The 23,908-nt window shown below is 48.9% G+C and overlaps 1 protein-coding gene across 1 annotated transcript in view; it reads right to left on the reverse strand.

The window, feature by feature from the left end:
• Positions 1-23,908, reverse strand: part of GFPT2 (glutamine-fructose-6-phosphate transaminase 2) — a 47,412-nt gene that overhangs the window by 16,939 nt on the left and 6,565 nt on the right. The window contains exons 2-9 of the mRNA XM_003943945.4: positions 16,340-16,447; positions 14,653-14,751; positions 13,665-13,790; positions 9,722-9,780; positions 8,945-9,079; positions 6,445-6,506; positions 2,977-3,056; positions 2,342-2,459 (exon numbers count right to left, since the gene is read on the reverse strand). Coding sequence (XP_003943994.3) covers positions 2,342-2,459; positions 2,977-3,056; positions 6,445-6,506; positions 8,945-9,079; positions 9,722-9,780; positions 13,665-13,790; positions 14,653-14,751; positions 16,340-16,447 — 787 coding nt within the window. The remainder of the gene's footprint in view (positions 1-2,341; positions 2,460-2,976; positions 3,057-6,444; positions 6,507-8,944; positions 9,080-9,721; positions 9,781-13,664; positions 13,791-14,652; positions 14,752-16,339; positions 16,448-23,908) is intronic.

The following is a 23,908-nucleotide window of genomic DNA, read 5'->3' on the forward strand; positions in this document are numbered from 1 at the left end:
ATTTTAAACGAAACCCACTGCATAAAAAGCACAAATATGGAGTGACAAGAAGTAAAAATGGCCCTATCCTGTCTCCAAGAGATCAACACTGCTTACATTGTCGCATTAACCAACCATGTATGATGCCTGTGTGTTTTTTATTTATGCATGCATGTACATATGTTTGCTTAAATGTAATTATTTTATTTACAAAATGGGTAGTAACATAATCTGGTCATTAAGACCACTGGCCCAGGAGTTAGGCCTGAGGTGGACTCAGGGCCTGCCTCTTTACCAGTCCTGTGCCCCTGGGCAATACAGATAACCCCCTGGAGTTCCTGTCTCAGGTTCCACCTCTGTAAACAGGAGAGAGCTGTGCCTTTCCCAGAGGTCTGTAGTGATTACTGGATGGGATCCTGGCGAGGCCCACATACTGTGCCCTGCACACGCCGGCCACCGTTGCCCAAAGCTGCATAATGTGCTCACATCTGGGAGGGCTGCCCACCACTCCTCTTTCTCAGCACGTACTGGTTTTCTTGTCTCTCTACTACATGTGACAGAATCACTTCCCTAAGTTCCAAAAGCATAAGCAAAAGAATCTGGAGGGTCCCAGTTACAGCACGGAATTCACAGATTAATTTGGGGGAGAATCCATGTTTTGAAAAAATAACTTGTAATCATTAAATTAATTTTAAATGTTGAGTCCATTAATTTTTGAAAATAGCTACTCTGGAGGCTGAGGTAGGAGGATCCCTTGAGCCAAGGAGTTAGTTAAGTTAGCCTGGGCAACTTAACATGACCCTGTCTCAGAAAAAAAAATAAATAAATAAGATAAGAATATTAAGCCTTCCTACTGAAGAATGTGGACTCTCTTCCTATATTCAAATTTCTTACATTCTCATGGAAACTTTCTGTAGTCTTCTTCAAATATGTCCTGGAGTAGTTTTGTTAAAATTTACTTTAAGGAATGTAATCAAAGCATTTTCTTTCCAGCTGTGGTGAGTAGTAGTACTTTTTCGGTTCACTTAACGTTTGCAGACAGCCTCGTGCCTGGTCACATGAGGTGACACTGGAGAACAAGGTGAACGTGGTCCCACTCAGGCCAGACACAGGTCAGACGCTAAGGCCACGATATAGGATTTCCACACCTTTATTCCCAGCTGTCAGTACTATCGGTTCTAACAGACTTTTGGCTGGCTTTAAAAAAATGTGTAATAGTATTGCCTACAAATAACTATTTCCTCTCCTTTCAGGCATTCATGCTTTTTTTTTTTTTTTTAAAGAAACATCTACCCTATTTCACTGAACATAAGTTACTATTGATCGTTAAGATCACAATTATTTGACAAACTTCTAAGAAATAAAAGCTTCAACAAATTCCAGTGGCACAATGCCAATAACTACAGTTCTGTGTGTTTTTTTGAATCACTGAAAAAAGACCAGCCTCTCGTTGAAGGCATGTTCTAAGGGGCACCATTTGGGAAGCTCTGCCCCTACCTCAGCGTTAAGTACGATGCTGGCTGTGCACTTAACCAGGCCTTGCGTCCCTGTCACTCCCGTTTTCCAGGAGACCTGGCTTGGTGTCCTCCCTGCCTCACAGTGAGACTCTATTAAAAGCTGGTTGGGAAAGAGAAAGTCCATCAAGAATGGAAATACGTAACAAAGACCCAAGCCTTGGGTCCTTGAAGAAGGTACTAGAGGTGATTACAGGGGTTTTCTACTTCAAATAGCAGGAAAGTGTTCTGGTTTCTCGGTTTCTCTCTCTCTCTCTCTCTCTCTCTCTCTGTCTCTTCAAAATCATTATTTGGTGGACTGATGAGAATATGGACTTTAGAGTCAAATGAAATACTCCCTACATCTTGGCTCTGTCTTTCACAAATGGTCCCACATCAGGCAAAGGCAGGGAGGGGTGTGGGAGGGACTGAGGTGTGGAGACACTTGACCCATCTAAATTAGGGAGCAGGCTTTGAGCAGATCCAGACACCTGCTGCCTGAGAGAGGGTAGCACAGTGTACCCAGATCAGCTAGTTCTTCCAGAGAAGCTAGAGATCCAGATATTCCTGTGGCATCTCCCAATTTTCCAACACTGGCAACTAACCCATTTATTTTATGCAGGCTGAAAGCATTGTGCCCCCTAGTGCACCTGGCCTTTGGCCACCAGGGCTGCCCGTCACAGTCACACAGGTGCTCCTAGGACAAGGACTCCAGGCCCAGGGCCAGGGACAGCTGAACTCTGCTCTGGCCCTGCGACTTGCTGAGCCACGACAGCTCACATGGAAGGATGAGTAAGAATCTGCAGTGTTTAGGCAAGCATTCTTTGATTACATAATCCCAGGAAGGGAAGAGAAGAAGGCTCAGTTACCTCGCATCAGAAGCAAAGAAGAATTCCACGGCCTTGTCACCTACGGCGTGCAGGCAGGCGGAGCTGTCCAGCCTCTTCATCCGCGTCTTACAGATATTCTTCACATTCTCCAGAGTGCCTAGCAAATGGAGGAATGAGTTGCAAATTCCATTGGGATGTTTTGTTTGCATAACATGCAGCAGGGAACCAATTTCCCCTCTGAATATATGTGGGAGAAATTTGCAATTTTTAGCTTTGGCTGCGTCAGCCAAATCCTGTAAAAGATCCCCAAATAGCACAGTACCGCTGCAAAAGCATTTAAATGGCTACAGTGTGAGAGGAATGCAAACAAAAACAAACCAAAGAAGCGCTCAAATCAAGGCACAGTTGCCATTATACAACGGCACTTTTGTCTATGTTTGACAACATACAAAATCATGATACATTCATGTCCATAGTAAAAAGCTTTAAAAAAAAAATGGAGTCGAGTCTCAGTTGCACGAAAACCTTCTAGACCTGGAGCTGTGTGCCCGTTGGGTCTGGCTCAGAGTGGGGCATCCTTGCCTCGGAAGGGAGCTGACCGTGCCAGAGCAGCTGCTGAGTCCTGGGACGCCGGGCAGCAGCTGCGCTGTTCCAGTCCTTGTTGAGAAACTTACACGTCCTGTATAAGATGGGGATCTGTTCTGTAGAGAGCTTGTATTTGCTGCGGACTCCGATGAGCAGGGGGCTGCCTCTCCTGTAGGGAGGAGGCATCCAGTTACCCATCGCCTTTGACGCCCAGGGCTGGGTGTCTGCCCAGCATCTGAGGTGGGATCCCCACATCTAGCCCTTTCCCAGGGATGGAGGATCCTGTTTAGGTCCCACAGGATGGATGTGTGGAGCACAGGACCAAAAGGCCAGGTCCTGAGTTCCAGGACCCTGACTTGGCATCACCCACCTACCCAGTAAGCCTGGTAACCTTTCCCACCCCTGCCCTCCCAGGCCAGGCCTCCTGCAGTCCAGTCGAGTCCCCACATTTGACCAACCCACATGGCTAGACGGCAGAGGCTGAGTGTTCAGCAGTGGAGGAGGTGCTGCTGGGGCGCAGGGGCACTCGGGGTCTCCGCCCAGCCTCGGCGGCAGCACATCCCTACCACAATAGGGCTCTGCACCCACCATCTGCCCAAAGCCCCCTGTTGTTCCTTCCCTTCCCCTGGCCCAGTTCTCTGGCATTAGTGGGCACCAGACTGATTGACTTTTGTATATTCTCTACTTTGTAGGTGATACAAGGCAATTTCTTGGGTAGTTTTTGTCTCTGCCTGAGTGACACCCTGTGGATGAAGTTGAGCATCTTCACCCTGTACCAGGTAGACTTCATCATAAAGGGGACAGTGACTGCCACAGGCAGTATCTTGGGAAGTCTTCAGCCGGCCAAGGTGAAGGGCCCTCACTCAGGCCTCCCGTTCAGCATCTCTGTTTCAGCCACTGGAGCCCGGCTCTCTGAGTACCTCGGCAGGGAATCTTCAGGAAAGAGCCTTTAGGATATCTCCTTCTATTTACAACTTCTAGTGGTGCATGTGATTAAGATCTCATTATTTTAATGACATCTTGCCTCCAAAATCTGATCCTTTGCTCATTCGTATAAATTACAGTGTGCAAATAAAATTCACCATGGGTGTGCACAGAAAGAAGCGTCTCACTCTGGCAGTGCTCGCATTCTAAACCTGCGGTTCTTAGAACCCAGGCAGGTAAATTCTAGTAGTTAATAAAGGATGTGTGCCATTCCCCCTCTACACATTAATTTATTAACAAGAAGAACAGACGAACACTGTAATAAGACAATTTAAGAGAGCTGTTTCAAACACATGAATTAGAATACAACTGGGTAACATTCTACCTGAAGCAATTTCTTGCTAGATCAATGAAACTAATTAAGTACTTGTTCATCAGCCTGAATCCAGCCCACATATATCCATGGTCTGTTAGCCTGACTCACTGCAATTCCTAAATTTTTCTTCAACAATAACAGACCCTGCTTTCCAGTCATGTTGTCCTGTTTGGATCCCACTTACGACTTCTCGAAGCAGGGGACAAAGTCTGGGGCTTTGAGGAAGGTGCTATGAACACCCTGAATATTTCCATCATTTATTGTGTAAAGGAAATCTGACACGTCGTTCTGGGTCCAGTGGGGACCTAGCACAAACAGTTTATAATAATGGCAGTGAGAAAGTACATGGTTACCTAATTTTCTTGGCAAATGACTCCCCTAAATTTTACTGTTGTAGATTGGGCTCTGAGGTTTCTCTAGACCTTGAGACGCATAATTCTCCCAAGACAACTCAAAGATTGTCCTGGAGGTTATAGAGCCCTCAGTTATAAGTAATTTTAAAAAATAAAGTTTTATTGCTTCTTCGTGCTGCTTTCTTCTGAGCTCATTTAAAATAGTAACATCATGATAAAATTAGATTTTAAAAAAGGGCTTCTAAATTTGATAGGAACCAACTGGTATTTTATAATTCTATGAACTGAAGGAATTAAATTCCAAATGGCAAATTAGTTCCAGTCTTAGAAAAGATTTTTAAAATCATGATAAATTCCTGCTGTTTCCTGCCGAGATACTATGACAGTCTGGGAGAGACAGCCTCACCTTCTCTGGCTCAGTCTCTCAAAGACACAGGTTCATTCTAGATGTCTCCCCTGGAGCTTCAGAATGAAGCCTGCAGCCCGCAGGGCACTGAGGCCATACAGAGCCGGCCTCTGTCTGCTTTTCCACTCCCTGCAGCCTTTGAGGCCCTGGAGCCCATGCCACCTTGCTTACCACTGGCTCCCACGCCTGGCACACAGCAGGTGTCACTAAGCACACACTGAGCCTGGAAGCCTCTGTCCCACCAATGCCCTTCCACAATAAACCCACCTTGCCAACAGGGATCCTGGGAGGTCCCACTCCCTCTGAACCCCTTGCCTTTGCTCATACTGGCTCCTCCCCACTGCCTGCCTGCCCCAGGCAGCCTCCTGCCTAGGGCTACCCACCACTGCCCCTCTGCCAGGTAAGGTGATGTCCTGTGCTGGGGCCCAGCACAGGGCATCACCATCTTCTGCTCTTCTCTGCCCTCCTGCACAACTGTTTAGCCCTTCAAGGCAGGGACCAGGTCAGATGTCACTAAGTCCCTAGGGCCCAGCACACAGTAAGTGCACAGCAAATATCTGTTACATGGTTGGATGGATGGATGGATGGGTGGGTGGATGGATGGATGATCAACCCATTTGAATATAAACAGGATGGCACTTAATCTGCTTCTGTAAATCCGCACAGCACTGGGGGCCCACCATAATAGAGGTACACATGGGCTGAACCAGGCCTCTAAGCTGATTCCTGGGATGCTCCTTTTGTGAAGGTGAAGCTTCAGCTCTGGGCCTTCAAGGCCTCTTCTGTACTGAATTCAAATCAGTATTCACTTTGCTTCCTAGTTTTGTGTTCATAATTTTGCATGCTTTTTCTTAAAGGGGGGCCCCATATTGTACAGACTTCAAGCCCCACAAAACCTGGATCTGCCCCATCTGTACAAGTTTACTTATAACTGGAATTTGTTGCCTACCTCTGAAAATCTGGAGATTTCAAATAAAAATCCAACTTTCTGGTTTCTTTTTTAAAAAATTCATAAGTGGAGCACCACCAGCCATAGAGATAGTGGGGTACAGTCCCCAGGGCTGAGCCACAGTTGTCCTTTAGATACCAAAGGTGCCTTCCAGCATGCCAGAGGCCCTATCTCTCCCTTCTCTCTCAAGCTATGTGATTTTCTTTTCTTTTTTCTTTTCTTTCTTTTTTCTTTTTTGAGATGGAGTCTTGCTGTTACCAGGCTGGAGTGCAGTCGTGCGATCTCAGCTCACCGCAACCTCCCTCTCCCTGGTTCCAGCAATTCTCCCAAGTACCTGGGATTAGAAGCACATGCCACCATGCCCAGCTAATTTTTGTATTTTTAGTAGAGACGGGGCTTTACCATGTTGGCCAGGATGGTCTCGATCTCCTGACCTCGTGATCTGCCCACCTTGGCCTCTAAAAATTCTGGGATTACAGGCTTGAGCCACTGCCCCCAGACACTATTTTATTTCTTTCTTATGGGAAATGCCAGTGTGTTTTGCCTTACCGTGTGGCAACAGCTTCTCCTGGGTAGTGGATGCTCTTGAAAACCAATGCGAATGCACCTTCCTGAAAACACACAAACAAACTTAGAGTCAACTCATTCCATCAGCCATGGTGCTGCAGCCTGGCCACGCCCCAGATGGGTCTCCCTGGGCCCCTCTTCCTGGTGGGAGGTCCCGGGGTCCCTCAGGGAGCTGAGTGCAGGAACAGCGCCTTTGGGGTAATGTCATGAGGGAAAGCAAAACAGACAGTGTCCCAGGAAGTACCGCAGACCAACATGTGTGAATTCCACGGTGAGCAACGTGCAGCATGCTTGCCCAGGCCCACAGGGAGCCCAGCGGGGTGCCAGCTGGGTGGACAGGGGCAGTAAGAGTCACAGGAAATGACAGCTGGGACCAGGCTGCCCTGCCCTGCTCAGGGATCGCACCTACTCATCAAGCCCCTGTGAACTGCACTTTAGCTCAACACGAGGTTGGTTTGTGGAAAGCTGGAACTAGAATCCAGTTCCAACACAAGACTCCAGAGGCTTTTTCTACTTAAATTCTTGGTGCAAAAGTCTCCCCTAGATCTTGACTATCCTGTACCAATTTACCACAACCCTAGCTGAGCTCAGTTATATATAAACAGCTGCAAATCTGAATTTTGACATGAAATCCTCCCAGTGTGGGAGCCGTGGGCAGCCCCAGACCTGTGTGGTCAGCATGTCGGGTTTGAGGTTGCCAACTCAGCTGCAAGGCTAGAGGAACCTGAGTTCGCGTCCCCAGGCCTCAGCAGGGCTTTCAAACTGCCCCAAACCAGGGGGCTTCAGGCAGACGCTGCTGCTCTTGTCAACAATAAAAAAAAAAAACAGGCCGGGTGCGGTGGCTCACGCCTGTAATCCCAGCACTTTGGGAGGCCAAGGCGGGTGGATCACGAGGTCAAGAGATCGAGACCATCCTGGTCAACATGTTGAAACCCCGTCTCTACTAAAAATACAAAAATTAGCTGGGTGTGGTGGCGCCTGCCTGTAATCCCAGGTACTCGGGAGGCTGAGGCAGGAGAATTGCCTGAACCCAGGAGGCGGAGGTTGCGGTGAGCCGAGATCGCGCCATTGCACTCCAGCCTGGGTAACAAGAGCGAAACTCTGTCTCAAAACAAACAAACAAACAAACAAAAAAAACCACGCTGCTCCTTCTCTGCCAAAAAGAGCCCTGTACTCTCCCAGACGGGAAAAGTCTTAAGTTTAAGTGTTACTATGAGAGAGTATTTCTGAAATTTCAAAATAAAAATGGAAAAGAAAAAAACAGCGTGCTATAATACCTAACTGGCTCAATGTACATTATCCAGTGCATTAAGTGTGGGATAAGCTGTTATTTATAAACACATCCTCTAAATCACGGACCTCCAAAAACGGGAGAGGACAAAAAGGGTTTCAACAGTAGACTTCCTTTTTAAATCAGACCCTGAAAACACCTGCTAAAGAATAATATATTTTAAGCCACAAGGTGGTGCCTGCCAAATGTTCTGGACTCCAGGCCAGTGTCCCGGCTGCCATGGCCCTGGGGGAACTATTGGGTGGCACTGCCGCCTGGGAGGATGGGCTCTGAGAGGCCTGGAGCCCTCTCCTCCTACCTGGCCCCATATGGGCCTGTGTCTGCTCCACCTCCTCCTCAGCATGGGGGTCTCCCCTTGGAAAATACCCCCAGTGTGTGCTCCCTTCTCAGGGACTTCAGCTCCCTGGGCCCTGTCCTCCGGGATGTCACCGATCTCTCTCCTTCTCTCCCTCTTTTGGGCCATTCTGTTCCTCATACAGACGTGCTCTGATAGGGCTATCACAAAAACAGGGTGGGTATGATGGCTCATGCCTGTAATCCCAGCACTTTGGGAGGCCAGGCAGGTGGATCACTTGAGGTTAGGGGTTTGAGACCAGCCTGGTCAACACGGTGACACCCCGTCTCTACTAAAAACACAAAAATTAGCTGGGCATGGTGGTGCATGCCTGTAGTCCCAGCTACTTGGGAGGCTGAGGCAGGAGAATTGCTTGAACCTGGGAGGCGGAGGTTGCACTAAGTTAAGATTGCACCACTGCACTCCAGTCTGTGTGACAGAGTGAGATTCTGTCCGTCTCAAAAACAACAACAACAACAACAACAAAAATGCAAAATGACATCCTCCCTTGGTACCACAACCCTCTCCTGCACACCACCACCAAGTTCACGTGTGCATTGTAAGAAGTCATAGACTCTAATGCTAGTCACAATTTTAGAAGTGTCAGAATGAAGCAGGGCACTTTCTACTCGATGTCGATTAACCAAACCACAGAATGTCTTCCAGGTCTACAAGAGTGTAGTATCTTAAGGTCAGACACTGTAAATGAGCTGTCTTTTATCCTCAGGACTGTGTGCAAGTTTATCTAATAAGGGATTCCAAAAAATAATGGATTCCTTGCCACTTGCTGCTTGAAAAAAAATGTTTTAAATAAAAAAATGAAGGAATGAGTTAGACAGATGGGATTTGTAACTCACCAACTGCTGAATGACTCTCTCGACCAATGTTGAAAACGTAATGTCCTCAGTTTCTCTGTTGTCGAACACATACTTAATCAGCTTGGCGATGGTCTCTGTATCTGTTTCTGACTCAAACTCGTAGCCTTTGCTTTCCTGGAATATGCAGTCGACAGAGTGTGTGAGAGTGGTCATCGGGCAACGCCCGCCTGGCCAACTCCCTCTCATCCCTGATGATCTATGCTTGGAGTGACTTAAGTCAAGAACAGGGAAAACTGGGAAGGGACAAAAAATGTCTGCCAGCACCGCACAGCCAAACACCTCTGAGTCATTCCAGGGTGCCCCGAGATCATCCCACCTCAGAAGCTCGCCCTTGCCACTAATCTAGACATTGCAAAATAACAGCAGTCAAAATGATAAAATAGGTTGAGTCAAATCCACCCACATCCCAACCATCACCACAAAGCCATTCAAACTTTAGACACTGTCTGACTTCCCACTCCAACTCCGAGGCTGGGTTATATAATGCAGACACTTTAATACAACTAAGTTCCTGTTATTTTGATTCTGGGAATCTGCAGCACCCCTTGAGATAAACACTAATGCCCTGTTATCTCCTCAGACGAGATCTGCAGGGCCTGGCTCAGCCAAGGCAGAAGTTTCTGCTCAACATGGTGACGTGGCTGAGTGTGGGTCTCAGTTCCCACGCTGGTTTCCGTGAGGAAATGAGTTAGTTGGAAAGTTTCTGGGGAGACCAATACCATGGAACTGAGACATTACCTAGGGGAAGCATCTTACCAGAAATTTCCTCAGATCTTTGTAATTTGTGATGATCCCATTGTGGATGACAACAAATTCTGAAAGAAAAGTTAAGAGAGAAATGCTATTGAGACGGAAGTTCAAGTCAGATGTGAAGAGAGATAATTTCAAGGCTTGAGAACTCTCTGCAAACTCCAGGCCCACAAAGACTTAGGTGCACGTTGTTTACAGTGATTAGCACTGATAGCTACTGATAGCTACTACAATGGAAACAGGGATTAGCACTGATGTCTAGACTGCAGCAGCTACTACAATGTGAATCCCAGGAAATACATATCTCTCTTTCGGTGACCTGCAACCACCAGCCTGACCATGCAGAGAGCTCTCCCCTGTGTGCTACTGTAATGTCAAACAGGCTTTGGGGTTCATGTCTAGTGGCAATAATGCCTTCATTCCAGAAATGATTCCAGGGATTCCCAACTAACTTGAGGCATTTCCAACTGACAGTCCAGCCACATGCTTTCTTTGTTTGACCCACGCTGTGTTGTAAAAATATTTGTGGGGTTTTTTTTTTTTTTTTGAGACAGAGTCTTGCTCTGTTGCCCAGGCTGGAGTGCAGTGGCGTGATCTTGGCTCACTACAACCTCCACCTCCTGGGTTCAAGTGATTCTCCTGCCTCAGCTCCTAAGTAGCTGAGACTACAGGTACCCGCCACCACACCCGGGTAATTTTTGTATTTTCTGTAGAGATGGGGTTTCACCATATTGGCTAGACTGGTCTCGAACTCCTGACCTTGTGATCCGCCTGCCTCGGCCTCCCAAAGTGCTGGAATTACAGGCATGAACCACCACAGTTGCCCCAGTATTTGAGTTTTTAAAATTCTGAGTGTTCACTTTAAAATCTTGGTTTTCTTGGGGGAAAAAATCCCAGAAGTTCTGGGATCCCCAAGCTCAGCCACATTCCTGCACAGCAGGATCTGCTGGCTGCAGCTTCTCCCACCTCCCCCAGGCCTGCCACACATCCTGCTCATGTGGGTGGCTTCCTGCACAGGTGGCACCCCCACCGACCCTGGGGTGCAGTGAGGGATGTGTTTGCCTCCACCCCACTGCATTTTCTCAATGAATAGCGTGTGCATGAGTGCCTTAAGGGAAAGGTCCAAGGCCAGCCTGAGAATTTTTCTGGCCAAGTAGCCCCCCTTTCCTCTGCTCCTAGAGGACAGAAAGATTCCCTATTGCCCTTGAGGTTCAATAATTCCACCAGGAGGTATCTAGATGTTGGATGCACTGCATAAATATTGACAATTTCTTTTTCAAAGCATCACTGTGAAGTCTTATTTATTATTATTATTATCATCATTATTTTGAGACAGAGTCTCGCTCTGTCACCCAGGCTAGAGTGCAGTGGTGTGATCTTGGCTCACCACTCCTTGGTTCAAGTGATGCTCCTGCCTCAGCCTCCTGAGTAGCTGGGATTTCAGGTGCCTGCTACAATGCCTGGCTATTTTTTGCATTTTTTAAGTAGAGACAGGGTTTCCAAGTGTTGGTTAGGCTGGTCTCGAACTCTAGACCTCAGGGGACCTCCCACCGGCCCCCCCTTGGCCTCCCAAAGTGCTGGGATTGTAGGCATGAGCCATCGCTCCCCGCCTGACTATTTTTGATCCCTTCTTGGGATCTGCAATTCAAGTTTTCCTTCAGTTGAGCAAAGATTTCTCCTACAGCATCTTTTAAAACCTTTTCCACTATCCTTTTTCTTTATTCTCACCATGGTTTCCTCTACTAAAAAAAAAAAAAATCATATTGTTTGTTTTGTGAGGTTACACCCAAAAATGGGAGGGCTTGAATAAGAAAAGCCCAGTTTCAACAGACGTGCTGACTTCTCTGTGCTCTGGTTGCTTCTTGGGCACACCGGTTACCCATATGCTGAATCCATATTAACTGGCTCCCCTTCCCCACTTTTTTCATATCTAGGGTAATACAGTTTCTTTACACTATTCTCTTATTTCTTAATTCTGTCACATTTTCTTTTATCTCTCCATGATCCTATCATTAACTTGTTTTCTAGAATCCATGTTGTCTATGCAAAATCTTTGTGTAATGCCCTTGTGCAGTGTAGTTGCTGGGTGTTCAGACTTCCTTCAAAGCATGCTCTTCAGCTATCACTGCTGAGCTGTTCATGAAATTTTTAAATCTTTGCTTATTGCCCTGTTCTTTTCTCTTCAATTACTCATCCTGAGTCAGGGCTAGAGTGTCCAAGTTTGGGTGTGGGTGGGTCTTTTGGAGCCTCCCTGCTTTGGGGACATAGAATCATTGTCTGCACTGAAGTGGGGGGTTTTCTGATGAGGTTCATTTTGTCACTTGGGAGAGCAGGAGGCTGTGGCTGAAGTGGCAACATCTCAGGACACACGGTCTAGGTGCAGTGTTTTCTCAGCCAGCATGACTGCTCCAGGGACCAGCTTCTGCATCTGACCTGGGCTCTGGCCAGATGTACATTCTAGGTCCTCGGCACCATGGGATCTGCGGTCCTCCTCCTGGATACAGGGTATGTGCTTCAGTCATGAAATGCCCTGTGGTTCAAGGCATGGGCTAGACCCAAGGAACAGGCGCCAGCAAAAACCTCATTCCCTCAAGACTCTGACCACGTGGATACACGAGTAGCCCTGACTCCTGTGCTACTACCAAGCTACTCTGCTGAGCAGGGTGGGTGGAGCCCTCCTTTCATTCTCTGGGGGACGCCTTCCCTTCCAAATTGGGCAGGGTGAGCTGGTGAAGCCCTACAGAATGCTTTGGGGAGAAGCTGTACCACCATACTTTCTGCTGGTGGTGGGGGTGCCTGCTCATGCCCCCGTCACATCTACAGTGAGTAGGGGACAGCAAGCAGGGTGGGGCTGCGCTCCAGTGGGCTGACTTCCACAAGGATTAACTGCAGTGGGACTTGTCAAGCATCAAGGCTTAGTGCCTGCTAATAAGCCCCCAGTAACTGCTCTGATGTATTTGGTCCTATCCAACATTAGGCTTGGCAAGAACTTACACTATGCCAGAGGATGTCTTGGGGGGAGGGGTCTGGCTGACTCCAGAAATCAGTCTCTTTGCTATACACCCTCCCCTGGCATGTCCAGGTTGGGGGCTTCAGTGGCTCAAGACCAGACCAGGCCTCACCCTGGAAGGCCCACGTTATGTCCTAGACTCTTGCCTGCCCTTGAAGGCCTGGGAGGCGACAGGGATTAGATCCTCTCTCCCGCTGCTCCATGCCCACTGCATCCCACTGCATCCCACTGCAGGAGGCCCAGCACCCTGGGGGCTGACCACAGACCCCTGAGAGCTGCCACCAGGAACTGCGGACCTACCAGTCTTTCCTCCATGAGTCTGGACTTTCATGCACAGTGACTCTCAATTTTTAAAAACATGAAGCAAGCTGAGCTGGGGGCTCTCCACCTGGGAAGAGCCCTTGGGCTTCTGGCTGCAGCCCCTTCTTCTCTAAACCTTAAGCCCCTGGCTGCAGAGGTCTCCTGCTGGGCCCCATGGTGCTTCAGACACCAACCAAGACCAGTACAGCACCTGCCCTCACCCGGACCACTCTGCGGGGAAGAGGTGGGTTTAGCTGCATGAGGACAGAACCCATCCTTCCCTGAAGGGCACAGCCTTCGGGAACATTTCCATCTCTCGGGGAGGAACAGTGCCCAGGCCCCTCAGTCCCTCACGCGGCCTCATCCCACTCACGGGCTGGGTTCCAAGGAGCTAGCAGCTCTCCTGGTTAAGTCTTCCTGCGCATTCTCGGGAGGCCAGCCCCACCCTGGGACCAGGCTGCCTGCCTCCTGAGGCCACCAGCAGAGCTCCGGGATACCGGACATCTGCATTCTCTTGGGAAGATGAAGCAGGCTGAGCAGTCAGTTACAGGTGGGCGTGGAACTTGCTCTGGCAGGGATTGGCCCTGACGCAGCTCAGGGTGAGGTGGAACCATGGGGACGGGGAAGCATGCCACGTACCATTGCCTTTGTCCGAGCGCTGGGGGTGGCTGTTGACGGCACTGGGGACCCCGTGGGTGGCCCAGCGAGTGTGGGCAATGCCGAAGTGTGTTTCAAACTCCACTTTTAAGTCCATGCTGTCTTGTTCTAAATGGAAGGAAAATCAGTTTGCTGCACTTTAACAACAATCCTTGATCTGGGACTGTGAAGTCGACCTGGTGTCGTTACACCGAGTCACATCACCCGCCAGGTAGGGGCTCTTGCTGGTGTTGCACCCCGGACTCCTGGGGTGAGGTATGGCAGGTCCCACCACGGGAGTCTGGGCTGGCCCACGAACCACCTGTGCTGAGGACTATTTACTACTTCTCTGTAATTTAGCTCACTTCTTCACAGAAATAAACTCACTTTAAAAAGAAAATGATTATATCCCTACTACAAACAGAAAAGCAGTATTGTTCGCCAGAATAATTAAAATAACTACTGCATGTAACTATTAACACTTAAAAAAAAAATGGCTGGGCCCAGTGGCTCACGCCTGTTATCCCGGCACTCTGGGAGGCTAAGGCAGGCGGATCATGAGGTCAGGAGATCGAGACCATCCTGGCTAACATGATGAAACACCGTCTCTACTAAAAATACAAAAAATAAGCTGGGCATGGTGGCAGGTACCTGTAAACCCAGGAGGCTGAGGCAGGAGAATCACTTGAACCTGGGAGGCGGAGGTTGCAGTGAGCCGAGATCACACCACTGCACTCCAGCCTGGGCAACAGAGTGAGACTCCGTCTCAAAAAAAAAAAAAAAAAAAAAAAAAATTATCCACGTGCTGCCACCACCTAAAATAAACCATCCCACACCCTGTGAAGCAGTTTTACAGCATGGGCTTAACGCTCCTTCTGTTTATCTGAACTGGGACGAGTGAAGACTTTTGGTCTCCCGTGCTTTTGGAATACAATCCTATAAAGCGGCTCCTGCTGCACTCCCTCCTCCGACTCAGAGGCCTTCCACTTACTGTAAAGTTCTTCATCCAGAGCTTTGACTTTGCCCCTTTTCTTGACCAGCTGAATGTGTCTTTCTTTGACTTCGTGATTATTCCCATCGATTGCCACACCTGTGATGTAGACATTATTTGTTATTTGGGGACTTAAGCTTTGTCTCACACACCTGGCACGGGTGCTCTGCAGGGTCAGGGCGGCACGCCCCGGGCAGTCTGTTAATGGCAGGTTGGAGAGCTGCATAGTTTTCAGGAAATCTACTTTGAAAGAAGAGGCTGTGACCATGGCCATGCTTAACAGCAAGTAGGGAAGCTCCTGCCTCCTCCTGGGCCACAGCTGCCTCCAGTCCCGTTCCTGCCCAGGGTGAGCCCCTCGGGACGCTTCCGCACCGCAGGCGATACCAGGCCTCCGCTGATGGCAATGGCCCAGGCAGGGGATTTATCCCAAGGGCTCTCCGCATTGTGATATTGTTGCCAGTATCTCCACTGCATTAGTGTTCCTCCCATCGGACTTGCCTCCTGTTAAGAGTTGACAGGGATCTAAAATCATCTGGCTCCCCTCTCTCCTCGGGCTGCGTAATTACACAGGGTTAACAGATTAAATGTCCACCTCTGTAGTGAATGGAGGCCTGAACTCTGAGACAGCCGCCCAGTGGAGCATCGTGTAGCCACTGAGAAAGCTACTTAGAAAGAGTTTAGAATCATAGAAATGCTCAGTGAAAAGAGAAGAATGTAAAATCACAAAAGCGCGCAATTATAATTCGGTAAAAACAAAAAATGTCGGCGTATAACACCTCTACCCTCCTCCGCCGCAGACCGTCCCAACAGACAACAGCGACCAGAGACAAATGCAAAGACTGACAGGGGTCGTTTTTTTAATGAAGCCACCTCACTGAGGTAGGGCTGACACACACAAAGCTGTGCATAATGTCTACAACTTGATGGGCTTGGAGTCAAGGACACCCCCATGAAACCACCACCGCAGGCTGCGCCATAAACCTATCACCTCGGGAGCTTCCTCCTGCCCTCTTTAGGCATTGTTGTGTGTGATAGGAGGACTTAACATGAGCTCTACCCTCCTGGCTGGGCTCACTGGCTGACACCTACGATCTCGGTGCTTTGGGAGGCTGAGGCAGGAGGATCACTTGAGCCTATGCTGGGCAACACAGTGAGACCTCATCTCTACAAAAAATAAAAAATCAGCCGGGTGAGGTGGTGTGCACCTGTAGACCCAGCTGCTGAGGAGGCTGAGGATTGTGTGAGGTTACGAGTTTCAGGCTGCAGTGAGCCAATTTCTTGGAACTGTACTCCAGCCTGAGCGACAAAAAAATAAAAAATCTACCCTTTTGGCAAATTTTTACGTGAACAATGCAGTGTTGTTACGGTCAGGCACCGCGCTACAGAGCAGCTGTCCAGGACTTACTCACACTGTGTGGCTGCAGCCTTGTACCCTCTCTGCTTCCTGATGGGGGGACTTTTGAGGAAGGGACTTGTCTGGTTTTTTTTTTTTTCACTCTTGTTTCTTCTTTCTATTTTTCTAAAGGTTTCAAATTTCTTTACCGGACAGTGTTATTTTTATATTGAAAAGAAACATAAAGAGGTAGCAGAAAAAGGCCCGGGTTGTAAACCCCCTACAGAGGAGACGGGTGAGGGCAGAGCAGGGAAGCCCCGTCCCCAGAAACAAGGCAGGCGGCCGCAGACCCACCTGCTGAGTCGTAGCCTCTGTACTCCAGCCGCTGCAGGCCCTTGATGAGGGTTTCAAAGATCTCCTTCCTTGTCCGGGGGACTCTGTAGTTCATGTAGGCAAAGATTCCTGTTCAAAGAGAGAAAAAAAAAGGAGCATTCATAAAATACTCGGTTCCTGTTTGGAAGAAAACGCTTCTGGGGATGCACCAAGGTGGCATCACAAAGGGCTCCTGGGGGCTTGCAGAGGTGGCTGTGGGCCTGCCCGGGCACAGCTGAAGAATGGTGCACCCCTTCCTCCCCCGAGACCAAAAAACCCCAGAAAGCCTGTGCCACATGTCTTCGGCTGGCAGTTCCACCGCTGAGAACTTATCCTGTGCTGTACTTGCAGGAGGCAGCTTTTACTGTGACAATGTCCATAATAGCAAAGGCCGGCAATGAAACTCAACTACCTTGGGACATCCGCAAGTCCCCACCTCCATGCACTCCACGATGTGCAGAGCACACATCTAGGAACGCCATAGGAAGTGACAGCAGTCCCTGGGGCAGCTGGGACAGGCGCTGGGGTCTTCACTTCCACGGGCCCCCGCCATACGGCAGGAGCTTGCCCTTAAATAAGCACTACTTTTACGACAGCAAGAATAAAACCATCTCATGCCCCTTGGCCCCTGCAGAATCCTTTTGTTGAAGGTAGGCCTATGAGCCAAGAAGATTTCGTTCCACTTGACTTTCTGTATTTCTATTTCAAAATAAAATTTTTCCAAACAGGAAGTCAGCTGCTGTGTTGGTTCTGCCTTCCAGAGTCCTCCACTCCCAGTTTGTGATGAGGGATCCTTGATTTCCTCTCTCCTGCCCTGCGCACACCCCATCCTGTCATCCCTCTGTGCTTTCATCCTCTCCCCCGCCGCTTAGGAAAACCTCCCCACCACAAAGCTCAGCTCCAGTCCCCGCCCCGGGCAGATGTGCCTCCTGCAAGTACAGCATAGAAGATTTATTTTCCCACCTCAGTGCTCTCACATCATGGGACACCCACAGTCCCCACCAAGGGCAGGCTGATGCTTCTATCTTTGTACTCCTCAGTGTGTGTGCACCCAGTCCTGTTCAATAAATGTGGAACAGAGTAAGTGATGAGTGTGTATCTGTATCCATGGAGGGAAGCAATAGTAGGGATCATAGAAACGTCACTGGGTTTCAGGCACATTCACAGTAACTGTCCTAGTTGGCTTGGGCTGTTGTAATAAAATACCACAGACGCCTGGGTAATAAGCCACAGAAATTTATTCTTACAGTTCTGGAGGCCGAGAAGTCCAAGATCAAGGTGCCGGTAGATTCAGTGTCTGGTGAGGGCCCGTTCCTCACACACAGTGACTTCTCATTCCAACCTCATATGGTGGAAGGCGCGGGGTCTCTCTGGAGTTTTTAAATAAGGGCACGCTCATCCTACTGGTGAGGCCCCTGTCCCCATGACCTAATCACCGCCCCAAAGCCCCACCTCCTAAGAACATCACCTTGCAGGTGAGGATTTCAACAGATGGATGACGGAGGAACACAAACTCTCAGACCACAACAGCAACTCTCCTGATGGAGAACTCCCTGTGGGCCGGGCACTGGGTCACCGCAGGGTCAGCCTGTGTTCGAAACAGCCTCCGAGGGTAGTCCATGGCCCTCCTCCTACCTAGTGGACCAGAGCCTGGGGAGCCTGTGACCCATCCAGAGGCAGAGTGGAACCAAGAAACCCCGACTCAGGACTTCAACACTCCTATCCACTGGCCGGCGCCCCGGGATGAATGCCGCCAGGGTTACAAAAAGGTTTATCTTCCCAACTACGTTCTGCTGGGATGAGAGAAAGGTCTGACCAGGATTGAAATTTTTCCAGAGGTGAACCCCAGAGAGGACAACCTGCCCACAGATAATGGAGGGCTGACTGTCATTACACAAGAAACCGCTTGGAATATCTATGGCCATTGAGAAGACTGGATTCCTGTTAATGTGTTACATCTGAATAAATGATTAAACTTCAATGAAATGAATACTATATTCCTAAACAGTGAGCAAGGTCCCACCATATAAAGTTAATGAAATTAATCTATAAACAGTCAAAAATAGGTAATAAAATTAAATAGTACTATAAATTATACTTAACATTTTTTTACTTTTTAATTTAAAAAAAATCTATTTTTACTGTATGGCAAATGCATATACTTAACGTTCTTACTGTAACCTACTGTACACAGGATATGTTTGCACACGTTTTAAGGTAGGGGATTTATATATAAAAATATGTACACTGTGCTTTCTAAGCAGTTACAGGCATTTTCTTTTAAAATCAGCCAAGGGCAATTTTCTCAGGAGGCTATTTTTATCCTCCTTGCTGTCTTTAGGTCAGGTGAGAGGAGCTGAATGTAAGAGCTGTGTGTGCAGTTCAGGCTCTTCTCTGGCGGGGCTGAAGTGCCCCAGTGAGGGCCGCCGCAGGGCTGCTGCTAAGTATTTATGGATCCAGAAGCTCACACGATAGCCCCTAAACATCTGGGCATGGGGGGTACTTTTGTCACCTTATTTTTTAAAAAGATAGTTATTTTTTTATATGGTTTGGCTGTGTCCCCACCCAAATCTCATCTTGAATTGCAGCTCCCACAATTCCCATGTTATAAGAGGGATCTGTTAGGAGGTAAATTAATCATGGGGGTGGATCTTTCCTGTGTTATTCTCATGGTGGTGAATAAGTCTCAGAGATCTGATAGTTTTATAAAGGGGAGCTTCCCTGCACAAACTCTTCTCTTGTCTGCTACCATGTGAGATGTGCCTTTCGCCTTCTGCCATGATTGTGATGCCTCCCCAGTCATGTGGAACTGTAAGTCCCTTAAATCTCTTTCTTTTGTAAATTGCCCAGTCGTGGGTGTCTCTTTATCAGCAGCATTAATATGGACCATACGTCCCGGTGTGGTGGATCACGCCTGTAATCCCAGCACTTTGGGAGGCCAAGGTGGGCAGATCATCTGAGGTCGAGAGCCTGACCAACATGGTGAAACCCTGTCTCTATTAAAAGTACAAAGTTAGCTGGGAGTGGTGGCAGGTGCCTGTAATCCCAGCTACTCGGGAGGCTGCGGCAGGAGAATAATTTCAACACAGGAGGTGGAGGTTTCCGTAAGCCAAGATCAAGCCATTGCACTCCAGCCTGGGCAACAAGAGCAAAACTCAGTCTCAAAATAAATAAATAAATAAATAAATAAATAAGAAAATGGACTAATATATCTTCTAATGTCAATGTTTAAAAATTTTGGCCGGGCATGGTGGCTCACACCTGTAATCCCATCACTTTGGGAGGCCAAGGTAGGTGGATCATGAGGTCAAGAGATTGAGATCATCCTGGCCAACGTGATGAAACCCCATCTCTACCGAAAATACAAAAATTAGCTGGGTGTGGTGGTGTGTGCCTGTAGTCCCAGCTACTTGGGAAGCTGAGGCAGGAGAATGGCTTGAACCCAGGAGGCGGAGGTTGCAGTGAGCCGAGATCTCACCTCTGCCCTCCAGCCTAATGACAGAGTGAAACTCTGTATCAAAAAAAAAATTAACAGCTTTTTGAGATAAAAGTTTTGAGATGCTATGTACTATAGCATCCTCCCATCTAAAGCATGTGATTCAGTGGTTTAGTATATTCAGAGTTGTACAATCATCACCACCGATGTTTAGGTGAAACTTTTTTCTTTTTGAGACAGGGTCTCACTCTGTTGTCTAGCCTTGAATGCAGTGGTATGATCTCCGCTCACTGTAACCTCAAACTCCTGGGCCCAAGCTATCCCTCCTGCCTTCGCCTCCCAAAGTGCTGGGATTCCAGGCATAAGCCACAGTGTCCAGCCTAGGTGAAACTTTTCATAACATTAATTTTTCCCTGCCCAGACCAGAAAGTTCCCTGTGGGGACATGGTCAAATTCTGGTCAATGTAAAGATCACAGAGCCATGGGAGACAGTTAAGCAAAGGAGGGAACAACTCAGTAAAATCTTTGTTGGAGTCTTTTACACTAAACTTTCCTGGCATCCTGGGCTGGGAATGTTCTAGAATTATACCTGTACCTCCCTAAGGGAAGCAGACAGGCAAAGGTCCAGAGACGTACCCATCACCAACTCTGAAAAGGTTTTGCGTCTGAATGGTGTTCCCGAGTGCTCCAAGAGTCAGCTCTGGAACTCTCCCCTGCAGCTCCCCCTCTTCCCAGCCATGCTTCACTCCTGCATACAGGTCAGGCACGAACTTCTGCCACGCTCAGTGAGACGATTCTCACTTTCAGACCCACGACAGCTTCCTGGACAGCAGCGGGGATGTAAGCAGTCCTTGTCCCCAGGACCACCAGTGTGTTTGCACTCAGCCGGGAGGCCCGGTGGCCACTCAGGCACCGCGTGGGAGCGGACTGCAGTGAGAAAAGCTGCCAAGGAGTGGTTTTCATCGTCTTTGCGCAAGAAAGCATAAATCTCATTTTCACCGTGAGCCCTCTTGCGTAGTGACATCTCTTCAGTAATCTCTTTCACGAAGGAAGCTCTGTTTCTTTCCTTTTGCAGCTCATCCTCTTGGCTGGATTCTCCATGAGTTCTACTGCACTGAAGTGAATGAAGCAGCAGGCACACTGTGCTCTTATTATATAAAAATAAAACACAATAAAATGAAGCTCCTTTCCCAGGAATTTCTCCTGCTCTTTATGTCAGAATTCCCTTTTGGAACGCTTTCCATCAGTAAATAAAATCAACAATGAGAATCTGTTTTTTCAGACCTATGAGGTCGGTAAAGATCAAACAGTTTGACAGTTTAAGTGAGAGTTTAAATTCACATACCCTCTTTGGAAGGCAATTTGGCAATCTCTCAAAATTAAAAATGTACACATCTGTGGACCAGAGCTGTTGGGCTTCTAGGAAGGTGCCCAGAGGATGTCTTTGCAGGGATGAATGCACGCACGTATGAGGATAGCTGCTCAGGGCCGTTGTGGTTGCCAAAGACTAGCAACAGCCCGATGTCTGGCAGGGGTGGGCAAGGCACAGTGCAGCCACACAGCAGGGCCTTCTGCAGGCAGCCCTCGACAGAGCAAAGGAAAGCTGTGCATTCTCTTGGAAGCCAATCTAAATCTCCAAGCTGTGTCAAGGGAAAAAGAAGCTTGCAGAGCATAAGTAAATTACACAAGGGCTGGGGGAGGAGCATGGAACATTTCTAGAAGGGCACCATGACCAGAGGGCAGTCAGTGGTAGCCTCTGAGGTTACTGGACATCGAGCAGAAACTTCCTTTCCATCGCATGTGTCCTATTTATATGGTTAAGACATTTCGCCATGTGCCAGTATAATATGTGACCATGTGCCACTACGTGAATTAGGTGGTGGTGAGTATATGATCCTTCTCTAGATACTAGATAATGTCTAAATAAGCAAAGACTTCATTCTATCCATGGGGCGATGTCCTAGCCAAGCCCTGAGGGTTGACTTGGACCAACTGTTTGGACAGTGGGGTACGTGACACAGACCTGCCTGGTTCGCCCTGATTTCCTGTGGCAGCTGTGTTCTGGTGAGGGGGACCTGAGAGCTTCTGGGGATAGGAGGAGTGATCGTGTGGCACCTGGGACATCTGGCCAGGCCAGACCTCTGTCTGGTTCTGCTTTCCACTGCTGCTGTAACCCTGCTGGCATATCCAGAGCACCAGGGCCACAACGGCCCTTCCCTGTGCAGGAGATGCCAGCCCTGCCCTGACCAGGCCCTCCTGCCCCTCGACCTCACCAGCTGGGCCGGCCCTACCTGACTTCCCTGGTCCCCAGTTCCACTCCCCTGGAGAAAGAGCAGCTGTAAGAAGGTGATAAAAGAAGGGCTGACTAGAGCACACGCCCAAGCCTGAAAACACGGGCCCAGGGCCACCACCTGGGTCGGCTTCCTCCCTGCCACTGTCGTTCACCAGCCAAGGCAGAGCCAGAAGCACAGATGCTGTGGCCAGTGCCAGGACCCACCTCAATCCCCACTTCTGCCCCTTGATTTTGGTGCAGCCTCCAGCAAGTCACTAAACGTTTGTACCTCAGTTTCCCTGTCAGTCAAACGGGGTGATGGCGAGAATAGTCCCTGCCACATAGAAAGTGTGTTAAAATAGAATGGGGCAAGGAGCTTGAGAAATCATCCCTTGAGAGATTATCATTCAATAAAACCAAAGGGGAAATAGAACCATTTACTGTCACTTCATCTTGGCCTTCTGCCTGGGGAAATAATGGTTAAACCAAATGTGTTATGTGGCTGTGGCTTGATCAAGATTTAAGTCATCTGTAAACAGTTCTCAGGTCTGCAAGTCCTCACTGCTGTGCTGGGTGCTGCAAGCTACTGGGATGGACTCATCAGGGGCCTCACTGAGAGCTCCAGACAAGGACAGTGATGCACAGGGACCTCCCAAGCCAGAAGGGGAGGTGGGAAAGGGCTTCCCTCTGCGGTGGGAGTAGACAGCTCTTTGCAAAGCTGGCTCTTGCAAGCTCTTTGCAAAGGCAGCTCTGACCCACTGGGCAGGTTTTTGCCGACAGGTTCCCTATGCAAGAATTTCCTGTCACTTTTTCCAGCCCTGATTATTTGATGCAGCACTTGCTTCCTTGTCTTTTTCTTCGGCTCCCTGCTGGATTGTAACCTTCTGGAGGATGGGATCACATCTGTCTCATCCGTTGCTGAGTCCCCAGCACCTGGCCCAGGGCCTGGCACATCTTAGGCGCTCAATAAATACATGTTGAATGAATGAATAAATGAATGGATGGAGGAATGCCAGAGAAGGTAGCCTTCGAGCTGGGCCTGAGACAGCCACACTCTCCAAGCACAAGCAGCTCTGCTCACTGGGACCCACAGCGAGGACAACAGGGACACAAAGCACAGCACCACCTGAACTCTTGGTTAACCCCAAGACATTCAAACACAGAGGTTTACATCCCCCTATACAACACCTCTAGCCCCATGCACCATGAGGACCCCAGGACTGGCACGAGGACAGCCTTCTAACCAAATGAGCCAGGGCCTAGGGAAGCCCCCCAAAACCCTACTGGGTGGGCTGCAGGGTAGATCACCATCACCGCCATCTACAGTGGCTCCCCACGTGCCAACCCTTCCTGAACCTCACCTCCTCTAAGCCTCATGACATCCTGTGCCAAGAGACTGTGGTTCCCAAGGATAAAGATGGCATCTGAGGCTCCACCCGCAAAGACTTGAGTAATTGACAGCCAGGTCTGCCTGATGGCAAGCCTGGGTTCACCACTTCTACCCCACCTCCCCACAATCAGCATAGAAACCTATTGCAAGGGGTGAGAAATAGCTCCTGCAGAAGGTCCCTGGCTTCTGGGGAGACACCCACCTGGTACCAGATAGGTCCAAAACAGATGCTGCCCCTGAGAGCTGAGCCCCATCACGGGACACTTCAGCTTCCAACTCTACCTTTCTCTTCCTGTTCAGCCCCCTCTCCATCAGGGCCTCAGTGATCCCGGCAAGGCAGGTTCCAGCTACATCCCTCTCTCACCTTCTCTGCCCCAGAGGCCCACAGCGTGACGTCAACCTCTCTTGCTGCCTGGCCTGAGCTCCCCCTTGTTCCCCATGCCACCCTGCAGC

This window comes from Saimiri boliviensis, chromosome 20, assembly GCF_048565385.1.
Source record: "Saimiri boliviensis isolate mSaiBol1 chromosome 20, mSaiBol1.pri, whole genome shotgun sequence".
Taxonomy (NCBI): domain Eukaryota; kingdom Metazoa; phylum Chordata; class Mammalia; order Primates; family Cebidae; genus Saimiri; species Saimiri boliviensis.